The following is a 12,390-nucleotide window of genomic DNA, read 5'->3' as shown; positions in this document are numbered from 1 at the left end:
GTACTGTGGCCAAATAGCTCTACCTTTGACTCATCTGTCCAGAGCACATTGTTCCAGAAGTGCTGGTCTTTGCCTAGGTGTTCATTGGCAAACTTTAGTCTTGCCCTGATGTTCTTTCTGGACAGCAAAGGTTTCCTCCTGGCACACCTCCCATGTAGATCAAATTTGTGCAGCCTCTTTCTAATGGTAGACTCGTGCACTTTGACATCAACAGTGGCAAGAACTACATGTAGGTCCCGTGACATTCTGGGGTTCTTAGAGACTTCTTTCAGCATCTTGCGGTCTGCTCTCGGTCTGAACTTGCTGGGGCGGCCTGGCCTGAACAAGTTGGCAGTTGTTTGGAATCTTGTCCACTTGTAGATGATCTTCCGGACAGTCGAATGATTGATTTCAAATTGTTTGGAGATCTTTTTAAATCCCTTCCCAGACTCGTATGCATCTATAACCTTCTTTCTGAAGTCCACAGAGAGCTCTTTTGATCTGGGCATGGTGACGCCGCACACTTCAACAACAAAGAGCAAACCAAATTAAATGTCTGAGGTTTAAATAAGACAGGTTCCTCCAAAATCCTCTCTAACGATGTTCTAATCATTTGCACCTGAGCTGGTACACCTGATTCTAATTTTAGGTATTTGAAGTGGTGATAAATGTAGGGGTGTACTTACTTTTTCCACATGCGAAATTTGCATTTATGTTTATTTAAATTATACAATGGACTACAAAATGTAAATGTTTCATGATATTTGTTATATTATATCACCTTTATCTATCAATATTGTTGAAATGAAGATCAAATAGCTGTATGTCGAAATATGGGGTGTACTTACTTTTACACGTGACTGTATATACTTGGGAAAATGGCCTTGCAGTGTTTTCTGTAGATATTAAAAAATAAACCAAAGAAAACCTTGTTATAAAATCACGTGACCAAAACAAATGAAGGACATACTCGATGTTCTTCCAGAGTTTGTGACGTGCTTGCTTATCTGGGCTGCGCCTGTAAAGCACACAAAGAGGGTTTTTTTTGAAAAGTTAACGATGCAAACTCTTTCAGAATTGGCTGATGAGTTCAAAATTACTTTTGAATGACGAGAGAGAATGCAACAGGACGTGGCGCTCATGGAAGAGGCTTACGAGCGTGATCGCTGGCGTGAGTGGCGGTACGCAGGATCGGCTTGGTTGCGCTCCTGCTGTTGCTGTAGTACAGCCTCCCACTGTGGAGCCGAGTCCACCATATGATTTACTTGGGAGCTTTGGGAAGAAAGTGGTGAGAGATTCCTGTCTCTTAGAACTTAAAATGGATTCAGAGGAATCATCTGTTTGCACCTCAGTCATCCAGAAGATAAGCAAGAACACTATTATAACTAACCCCACATTCCCAACCTTAACAATAACTTCAACACTGCAATAATGATGCCTTCACCAGTCTATGTCTCTGACCAACCCGAGGAACAGAAACTGTCCTTGCTGATGCCTCGGAATTCTCTGCAGAGTCTGTTCTGATCCAATTAGAGTTCATTGTAGTGTGTCATGCCTTCATCCAAAGTATAATGGGATATGGGTCTCTACTCGGGGCTCGTGCAACTGCTTCCTACTTTACTCCCCTGAAGGTGACTCTCCCTGTTGTCATTTTGTAGGCACTCGGGTATTTTAGACAAACATCCATTTTCTGGCAAACGTGGGGTTTTCAGCCATTGGTGTAGCACGGCACCATCTCGGTTTGTATTATAACAACCACCAAGGGCGCATTGACTGGAAATATTTGTGGAAAATCGAAAATTATTCACCGTTTGAGTTAAACCGTGCGCTGATGTAAACCATATACAATACGAAAATGGTGGTGAACTTCTGAGTGTGACGTCATGGCAGAGGAAGAAGATTTTGACTTTTAATCGCAAATTACCGACTTTCTAAATCGCAAATTCAAAAAAGACACATCATATCTATTTTGTAGGGTATCGAGGAATAGATTAGCGTCGAGGTGGTCTGAGCGTTTGGGTTCCCCTTTAAACATAAATCCAAATGTAAAATAGCTCACGAATACTGCTCACATAGACTGCACACGTCACTGATGCTTAGGTCTCGGAAACCACCATAGTTTGTTCCATTTTGACACGGAACGATGCCTGGAGTCGGGCATTAAAAGTGTGATGGATGATGTGTTGCATATTTACCTTTGACCTAGAAGGGGGGAAAATGTATTTAAAAAATAATATTTTTCTTTTAAAGTCTGGCAGGCCTATTGTAGCTAAGTGTGCATATGCAAGTATGGTGTCACGTAACACTACATTTGTCATGGAGTAGTGAACCGGACCATTCGACCGGACGGACGAGAAAGAAAACGTCACATACCGGCCCCGGCATTGGTGTTCCTTACACGAAACTTCGGATTCATTTGCACTCTCGCTCGTTTGGCTTCCCCGTGAACGTGACCTGCATAACACCAAAAATAGTCATTCAGATCATCGAGCAACAAAACATTATACGAGAACACAAAAATCTGTTACATTTACTGGTGGATCTCAATCTTCTTCTTCTTATTCCTTCTGTTTCATCCCTATACAAGGGGTGAGGCCCAACAGTAGCAAGCTTCTGCCTTACCCATTATACTCCTCCACTCCACTCTGTCTTCAGCCAACTTTTCACTCTTCAACCACCTTACTTACTGATATCCCTCCTCACAGAATCCTCCCATCTTAACCACAGTATACCTCTTTTCCCCCCGACCTCCCTCAACCGATCCACTCTCTTTGCCATTCTCTCTTCCCCCATCTGCACCAAGTATCCAGGCCATCTCAGCCGGCATTTCACCAACCTCCCCGTCAACCTCATCTGCACACCAATCTCCTCCCTCAGTTCATCCATCCTCCTTCTATCCACCCTCATCACTCTCACAATCCTCCTGACCTAGTTGTTCTTGTAGACCTGCAACCTCTGTTGTTATCTCTCTGTAAGTCCCACAGTTTTGAGACATTGAAGGAACACAAGACACTAAAACGGCCTTTAATCATATTGACGGCCTTTAATTGCCAATTTATTTAATTACCTACCTTAAGCAAATGCATTATGTGAATGGGATTTCATTATGGCACTTGTCTGCTGATTGCATCGTCATTGAGGTGCAACAATGAGAAATTTAAAACTTGATCTAGATACCAGCATGAAGTGCTTTCAGAAAGTATTCACAACCATTGACTTTTTCACATTTTGCTGTGTTACAGCCTTAACTAAAAATGGATTAAATTGAGATTTTTTTTGTCTTCACTAATCCACACATGATACCCCAAAATGTCAGAGGAATTTTTTTTCCAGAAAGTTAAAAGGAAATTTAAAATTAAAGGCTGAAATGTCTTGCGTCAGTAAGTATTCCGTAGAACTCTGAGATAGAATTGTGAGGAGGCATAGATCCGGGCAAAGGTATAAAACAATAATTTCTAGTGTTGAAAGTTCCCAAGAGTGCAGTGAGCTCCATCATTAGAAATTGGGAAAAATATGGAACTACCCAGACTCTTCCTAGAGCTTGCTGTCAGACCAAATTGAGCAACCGGGCAAGAAGGTCCTTGGTCAGGGAGGTGACCAAGAACCCAATGACGACTCTGACAGAACTACAAAGTTTCTTGGCTGAGAAGGAAGAAACTACTAGAAGAAAAACGGTCTCTGCAGCACTTCACAAGTCTACGCTTTATGGGAGAGTGGCCAGACGGAAGCCACTCCTGAGAAAAAGGCACATGACAGCACGCCTGGTGTTTGTGAAAAGGCGCGTGAAACACAGAGCATGAGGCAAAATATTCTGACGTCTAATGAGATGATAATTGAACTCTTTGGCGGGAATGCAAAGAGCTACATCTGGCGGAAACCGAGCACAGCTCATCATCCATCTAACACCATCCCTACCATGAAGCATGGTGGTGGCAGCATCATGCTATGGGGATGCCTTCCAGCGGCAGGGACTGGGAGACTTGCAAGAAATGAGGGAACAATGAATGGAGCTAAATACAGGCAAATCCTTGAGGAGAACCTGCTTCAGAGTGCAAAAGACCTTAGACTGTGGTGAAGATTTACGTTCCAACAAGACAATGACCCCAAGCATACAGTCAAATAAACACTGCAATAACTTCAGAACAAGAATGTGAAAAGTCCTTGAGTGGCCCAGCCAAACCCAGACCTGAATCCCATTGAGAATCTGTGGAAAGACTTGAAGATTGCTGTTCACCGACACTCCCCATCCAACTTGACAGAGCTTGAGAAAATTTGTTCGGAAGAATGGGAGAAACTCCCCAAATTAAGATGTGCAAAGCTGATACAGACAAACCCAATAAGACATTTGGTAGTAATAGCTGCCAAATGCGCTTCTACAAAGTATTGACTCAGGTCATGTAATCAGGCGGCTGAATACTTATGTAAATTCGATATTTCTGTATTTAATTTTCAGTGTATTTGTAAGACTTCTAAAAACACGTTTTCACTTTGTCATTTTGGGCTATTTGTGTTTTTTGGGGGTATTTTGGGGGTATTGGTGACAAAAACATGAAATTTCATCCATTTAAAATTCAGGCTGCAACACAACAAAATGTGAAAAACTCAAGGGTGGGAATACTTTCTGAAGACACTTCCATGCTATCTTTTGCCAAAAGGCATTGTGCACTGCTTCCTCCAGTCAAATTCCAATGTAGCAAAAGGAGTGGTGGGCATACCGATGCTCATATAAACCACCTTAATGGCCAATGGCACTGGGTCGGCCTGCCCTAAAATTGCGTTTACATCTGTAGTGATGAGCAGGCACTTGAACAGCAAGATTTACACATTCAAATAACCCAGGCCAAGTCGAAGGTTTAAATAGTCGTCAGCTGGTCTTTGGAGACAACGTAATCACACGAGCTAGCCTCTGGTGTGATAAGTCTTATTTCATTAATTCTTTGCATGATGTCCACCTTCAATTAAACTACCGTACACTCAACTCAAGTACAAACAACAGTTTGTACAAACTCAAGTACAAACAGTACAAACAACTCAAGTAATTGTAAACAAGGGAGGTCACGATCGCCATAAAGCACAGTTATAGGAAAGATGGGAATACATCAAACTACATGACGTAACATACAAAAGTAAGCCCCAACTACAGTGTGAATGCAAATCAGATGAGAAATAACTTCACCCTCTGTTCTTTCTACCCGGTACAGTTGACGTACAAATCTATGATGTACAAGAGCTTCTTGTGGAATACGTGCGCTGGACTTCTGGTCATCGTACCTGCGCTTTCGACGTCGCCCTGGCTCCGAATCACCGCTTCGGCTCCCAAACGATCGCCTGCACAGCATGGAGATGAGGTGAGGTGCAGCTCACTCAGTTCTAGACCAGGTAGGAAGAATGAAAAGGTATACAAACGGAGGGACAAAAGAAGAAAGAAACAAAATAATATAGAGAAAAATAATAAAACGAGCGGGTTTCTCTTGCCTACGACGATCTTGCCGACAAGGTTCGACCCCACTGCCAGAAGGAGGGCGAGATTGCTGCCGTGGGAATTTTGGTGACTGGCCACGGGAGCCGAATAAACCACTGAATGAGACAAAGGAAAATAAGCAGTGAGATGCTCTCCATTGAAAAAGCAAAACAAAATGATTTAAAATGATCCGATTTCACTGTGAAACGTTTCCTTCACACGGTGCCGTTTGCTGGCACGATGTATCGTCATGACGACATGTATACAGGAGTTTGCAGGAATACATTTAAAGCTAGTCCCCGAGGTCAATTTAAAGCTAGTCCCCGAAGGCATCGATCACCAAAACCTTTGGAAAAGTCACATAGACTTTAAACAAAAATACTATTACGTTTGTGGGGGTAAACAATGAAATACCTTTGTCGAGATAGAATCGTGTATATTAGAATGCTCCGAGTGTTGCGTCGAGGAATCTCGATGGATCTAAATAGGCTGTCTGTCCGGGTAAGAGCGTTTGTAAGTCGCCATTAGGGGCGTGGCTTTGTGTTAAATAATTCTAGGGCTTAAAGATTAATTCTCCAGTGTGAAATTTGCCCCTTGATCTTCCCTCTGTCTTTATTACAATTAAAAAGCCCGCCAAACAACAACTATAACAAATGACGCTATTCGCTCACAACGACGCCAGGGCTGACCAACACCCAGCAAATTTGCCAATCCCGCCTCACGGCCAACGACGTCATCTGAACATTCCCGGACAACGACTAGACTCTGTCCCCCGACGACTCGTAATGGGAAGGCCACGCCCTGGCCTTCGTGATTGAGTAGCGCTCGATGATTGGACAGAGTGTGACGTCAGGGTGGAATATTAGAGAGCTGAAGGCAAAAAGACAGAGGGAAGTTCTGACTCTCGTCTCGAGTGGACGCTGTCGTGTCGGGTGCACTGGTGAGGAGACCTGTTGGGGCTTTGGAACTTTTGCAATGGAAGGAGGAGGTGTTGGTTGACGGTGGTGCTTTGCTGAGAAGGAGGGGGTCACAAGCGAAACAAAGAGGGATCCTGCTTGCTTGCCTCACGCAGGCGGCTGGCTACGGGCGCGGTTCCGCGCCATCTTGTGCGCTTCCGGCACGGTGACTCTGTTTCGACGACCAGCAAGCCCTACCAGCCATTTGGGGACGCAAGGCTAAGTGCCGGCCGGCAATAAACGAAATACCGTTTATTTTTACTTTATTTTTCCCCTTGTGTGTATAAATGTCTGACTGGAAACGTCTCAAGTTCAGAAATAGTTTTTACCTCACATACATTTTTATTGCCTTTGCATTTATTTTCATTAAATCATTATTTGTGACCTTCATTTCTTGTCTTGTTTCGTTTCTTTGTTTGTGGGTTCGGATTAACTTTGTGTCCCTGATTAGATAAGGCTTGGGCCTTCCCGCGCGCACCAAAGATAATCCCGCCAAGGTTCGGAGTTCGCCTCGGAGTTAAAGCTTGTTCCGGTCATTCATCCTCTTGGGGTTCTAACCTGGGGACACGACAATACCTTACCTCATGGCGGCATCTTTGTCCCACGGTGCTTTGTTCTTGCTGTTCAAAGCAACCTCTGACCCGTTATAGGGCCAACTGCCAATTGCACAAAACAATTAGTTTTTGGCACATTTTACACATAAATTGTTTCTTCTGTTCAGGTTCACTCAAATATCTTTTAACTTTACTAATACATGCGACAATCTGAGTAGCATTGACATCATATACAATGGAAGCACTTAAATTAATAATGAAAGGTGTCTATGTAGGAATACAGACAGACGGACACCGACCAACCTGCCTTGTCTTCGGACAACGTATGGCGGCTGAACCACGATCAAACCATCTCCGTTCACATGGGCTATGCTAGTGGAAACGGCCTTCGGTATCACAACAGCTAGGGAGGAAGTGCGGAGCCAAAGACAAAAAGTGCAAACATGTGCACAACATTCTTGACGAGACAAGTCAAGACCAAAAGTGTCTATTATTAGGAAACCACCTTTTAGGTATTTTTTTTCTTCCTTCTTTTCTGCCAATTATTTGAGCTGTCTCTCGGAGCCGGCTCGGACTATACGGGGTCGACATAATTTTTTTTAAACATCTTAATAACCTCAGATTAGAGTTATATATCTTCTTTACAAATACCAGGATATATTGTGAATGTTACCTAATTATAGCCATGTTAACATTTGTCACCAAAAACTCAACTAATGCTTGCCAGATCAGAAAGAAATTGCCCTCCATAGATAACGTAAAGCAAGGTGCTTCCTATAGCCATGAATGAGCTTCCTACACCTCTCTACTGGCAGTTTGTCCCACTCTTCTTGTGCAAACTGCTCCAGTTCTCCCAGATTTGAAGGGTTCCTTCTCCCAACTGCTGCTTTCAGATCTCCCCTACAGGTGTTCAATGGGATTTAGATCTGGACTCATTGCTGGCCACTTCAGAACAGTCCAGCGTTTTGTCTTGAACCATTGCTGGGTGCTTTTTGAAGTGTGTTTGGGGTCATTGTCCTGCTGCAAGACCCATGACCTTCAATGGAGACCCAGCTTTCTGACACTGTGTTGAACATTACGCTCCAAAATGCCTTGGCAATCTCCTGATTTCATGATGCCATACACACATTCAAGGCACCCAGTGCCACAGGCAGCACAGCAACCCCAAAACATCACTGAACCTTCACCATGTTAGGATTTCTGTGTGGAGTAAGTTAAGATTTAGTAATTTTTTCAGCGTTTTTTGTTTTGTTCCACTGCAAACCAAAGAAATACATATGTGGATACCAAAAGATTTTTTAATTTCAACAATTTTCTGGAAGCATTATTTAAAAAAAAGTGCAATGGTGCCAATATTTTTGGCCACGACTGTACATTATACACATCCGGGTTAAATGTCAAGTTGGAGTAGTGGTCTGAAAAACAAGGAAAAAAAAAATCGCATTTTTTGTCATCACTTCAATTTTTCCATTGTGGAATCACAAAGGCCATTTTGCCTTTCAAGGTGTTCTTGCATAATAGTGTACCTGCACTGAAGTTGTGCACATGATATTTTATTTGTCTCCTTGTCCTACTTTTTTCAGATGGTGACATAATGAACATAAAAACACCTATTTGACCATAACATGAATAATTTTCCTCTGATTTTCATGATGTTGAGTTTTATTGATAGATTGTAGATCGGGACACATTTTCCTTATTTACATTCTATCCTTAAATGTTGAAGGTCTCGGTCATATGGTGGTCCGAAAATAATATGGTCATCATTGGATCGCATGTGCCGGGAGAGGCTTACACTTTGCGATCGCTTTGCGATTGCAGATTTCTCGTTTTATTTAAATCTATCTTCAAATACTTTTCAAAGGATAGATATTTTGGACAAAGCGCAATGGAATTTTGCTTCTTAGGAAGTTTGAATATTTTTAATTCCACCTTGCACTCGGCAACAATAGCATAACTCAACGATATAATACGGCACAGCTCCTGTTCTTCTTTGACTGAAACCAGGTAGGTGTCCTTTTGGTCTTGCACAATTAAACACATTGTCTTGCATGTCTCCATTGTCAAAAGGCCACATTGTGCCTGGTTTCAATCGACTTAAAATATAAAAACAGCAGTCTAGCTCAGCCAGACTTGCGTTGTCTGTGCGTCCATCCGTTTTCATTTATTTGTTACCAAGATAATAATAATAATAACAATTCATTTATTTTGTATAGCGCTTTTCAAGAAGCCCAAAGGCGCTTTGACAGAGTGGAAAACATAATGCATAACAATACATGAAAACAACAATTGCAAAAAGACAAGAATCAATAGGGAAATATTTAAAGCAAAAGGAGGGAGAAGGAGAAGAGATAGTCAGGGGTTAAATGCTGTGGGTTGAATGTTGAATGCAGTGTTGAACAGGTGGGTCTTTAGTGATGTTTTGAATGTGGTGAGTGAGGAGGAGTCTCTGATGGTGTGAGGTAGTGAGTTCCAGAGGGTGGGAGCAGCGATGGAGAAGGCCCTGTCCCCCCAGGATCTGAATTTGGTCCGGATGGGGGGGGGGGGGGGGGGGGTCAGGAGGTTGGTACCAGCAGAGCGGAGGTTGTGGGTGGGAGTGTGTCTGGAGAGGAGGTCAGCCAGGTAGGATGGGGCCAGGTTATGGAGGGCTTTGAATGTCAAGAGGATGATTTTGTACTGGATTCTCTGGGGGATGGGGAGCCAGTGAAGCTTGTAAAGGACGGGGGTGATGTGGTCACGGGTCCGGGAATGGGTGAGTAGACGGGCAGCGGAGTTCTGAATGTATTGGAGTTTATTGGTGATTTTTGAGGGTGAACCATAGAGGAGGCTATTGCAGTAGTCCAGACGGGAGGTGATGAAGGCGTGGATGAGGGTTTCTGCAGCCGTGGAGGAGAGGGATGAGCGGAGACGGGCAATGTTTTTCAGGTGAAAGAAGGCTGTCTTTGTGATCTGTTTAGTGTATTTGTCGAAGGAGAGGGTTTGGTCAAAGATGACGCCAAGATTCCGGATGTGAGGGGAGGTGGATACTGGGATACCGTCAAAAGATAACATATATAAGATAAACATATCAAAGATAACTTGAGAACTACCAAATGGATTTCAACAAAATTTGCCCCAAGCATGCACTGTGATACAAAGATTAGATTATGGGTTATTCGATTTTTGGTTAGATCAAAGGTCAAAGGTCATGTACCCTTTGAAAAGCACTTTGCAGATAATTCAAGTTAGAAGTATCTGCTGAAGTTTTCTCTCTCATTTAATTAGGTCCACCACCAAAGGTGGATGGAGGTTATATTTTCACCCATATCTGTTTGTGAACAGGATATCTCTAAAGGTTGTGGACAGATGCGGAAAAAAAATGGTGGAGAGGTTGTGTGTGTAACAAGGACGAATCGATTCCATTTTGGTGAAGATCTGAATATGGATTCAGATACGAGAATTATTTAGTTGTTAAGTGATTCTTCACCATTGAGAGGTCGGGCGAACAGTGATATACAACATAATATTTAAAAAAGTTATAGACGAGTTATGACTAAACTTGGTGGACGAGTTGGTTAGGTGACAAGAACAAGCCGATTCGATTTTGCTTCAGGTCTGAATCCAGATCCGGCCTATCAGTGGGATACAAAACAAACTGTTCACCTGGCGGAAGTATGCGCTGTACCGAGTGCCGTTCTAGTTTTGCAGGTGAGGTTGACATCCAATGCAGACAGAGGCATATCCATCGACTTATTAGAGTTAAATGATATTTTGTCGATTTCCAATTATTTCCCAGCATTGTTTGTCACTTGATTTGATTGATTAATGCTGACCTTTAAAAATACCTTCATGACAAAGACGATATTTTAAAGTAAGTACCGTGGATTAATTTTTTTCCCTTTGAAACAAAATTAAAAATAATAATGTGCTTACATGCATCTTATTGACAATGAGATTTTTGCTATGGATCAAATTCATCAAGCCTGATTCCGACCAATCTTGTGGGCCCACTCCACCCCAAAATAGCCAAAGTCAGCAAGTCAGTTTGACAAATCTATGAAGGGAGAACACTTGATTTGACTCTGCCGACAATTTTATAGTGGAAAAGGGTTTGCTTAATCCTCATCAACCACTGACTGCAAAGTTTCTGTTCATCTTCACTTCTTTGTTCCCAATTAATTGTCATGGATGTAAAATTGTCTCTTGATGTACATGGATGTATTCTCTTAATCCCGTGCTTTCCTCCGGTCCTTCAATATTGCAGCTCACCGTCATGTCAAGCCACCATCGACTTAGCCTTGCTAACCCTGTTCATCTGCACACACGTCGACCTGTCATCAACTCTTCGCTGTCAGTATATTAAAATTCTACCCATAATCATTTGCTGAGCCACCATGATGACAATGGGGGTAAAAAGTATCTTGCAAAACACAATACTTTATTTTAAAAACTTAAATTCTATGTGAAAACATTGATTGATTGGCACAGATCAGAATGTACAGAGAAGTCCAAATGGTGACCTCTTTGCATTCCCTTGGCATACATACCATGTGCCATGCGCCTTGGGTAGGTCTTACTGCGTCGACGCCGCACCACCTGGCAAGGTCTGGGTAAGTGACAAGTCGTGTCTCGCTCAACTTGAAGCATCGTTCGACCGCTGTTAAAGCAGAACAGCATACATTCATTTTTAGGTACAAAGCTATCTTGGAGAAAAAATGCTTAAGAGTTATATCAAGTTATCAATATTTAATATGAACAATAATGTCATCGTCAAGAAAGGAGATGGTTAAAAAAAAAAGAAGAAGCCACTAATGTCCCTGTCTCCAACCTTGTCGGAGGAGTGGGGGACAAAAAGGAGCGATATATAATGCAACCGATGAGGGATGAGACCATTGGGTGATGTAACCACAAAGGAACAAGTGGGTCGGGGTGTAAACAGGCCACAGCCCAAATACAATGGTGATAGTGATAAAATGATAAAATGAGGATGGTGAAATCATAGTTTCATAACAAATACATAACCAAACTGGTTTCCTAAGAAATACAATCTCATATTTGGATTGGCAAAACAAGTGCAACTGGTTCCCTAATGACCTATAAGGAGGAGGTAGTCTGCATGCCTTGCATGGCCCATTCAGTGAGTGGATGAGAAACCGGAAGTACTACAGTATCTGACATTTCCACAAAATTTCGATAAAATAACACGATTACCAGATAATGTTCGAATGTACATTGTAACATGTCAGGGCCGTAACGCAGTGGCATGATGGGATAAATGGCCTCCTGGGAGTAACCTTCAGTTAAAAAAACAAGGTACCAAATGACTGCAATTTATTATACCCACTGTTTAATAATCTCCATAGCTCTTGTGGTGCATCAAAAACAAACAAAGGTCCACTTATTTATTACTAGCAAAGGTAGCCGGCGTTTCTTGGTAAAGCAAAGTGGCTTCACTGACGGG

At 42.4% G+C, this 12,390-nt stretch overlaps 1 protein-coding gene across 3 annotated transcripts in view; it reads right to left on the bottom strand.

The window, feature by feature from the left end:
* Positions 1-12,390, bottom strand: part of EPB41L4A (erythrocyte membrane protein band 4.1 like 4A) — a 71,908-nt gene that overhangs the window by 2,915 nt on the left and 56,603 nt on the right. For 2 of the 3 annotated variants that reach the window (XM_068130204.2, XM_068130203.2), the window contains 8 exons: positions 11,477-11,586; positions 7,254-7,353; positions 6,978-7,052; positions 5,455-5,556; positions 5,251-5,307; positions 2,353-2,433; positions 1,135-1,251; positions 950-997 (listed from right to left, as the gene is read on the bottom strand). In XM_068130204.2, the coding sequence (XP_067986305.2) occupies positions 950-997; positions 1,135-1,251; positions 2,353-2,433; positions 5,251-5,307; positions 5,455-5,556; positions 6,978-7,052; positions 7,254-7,353; positions 11,477-11,586 (690 nt within the window). Of the gene's footprint in view, positions 1-949; positions 998-1,134; positions 1,252-2,352; positions 2,434-5,250; positions 5,350-5,454; positions 5,557-6,977; positions 7,053-7,253; positions 7,354-11,476; positions 11,587-12,390 lie in introns of all 3 variants that reach the window. The other variant, XR_013624903.1, reaches the window with a different exon arrangement.

Source organism: Myxine glutinosa, chromosome 11 (genome assembly GCF_964187855.1).
Source record: "Myxine glutinosa chromosome 11, kmMyxGlut1.1, whole genome shotgun sequence".
In the NCBI taxonomy this organism is placed as follows: Eukaryota; Metazoa; Chordata; class Myxini; order Myxiniformes; family Myxinidae; genus Myxine; species Myxine glutinosa.
This window is presented reverse-complemented; position numbering and strand designations above follow the sequence as displayed.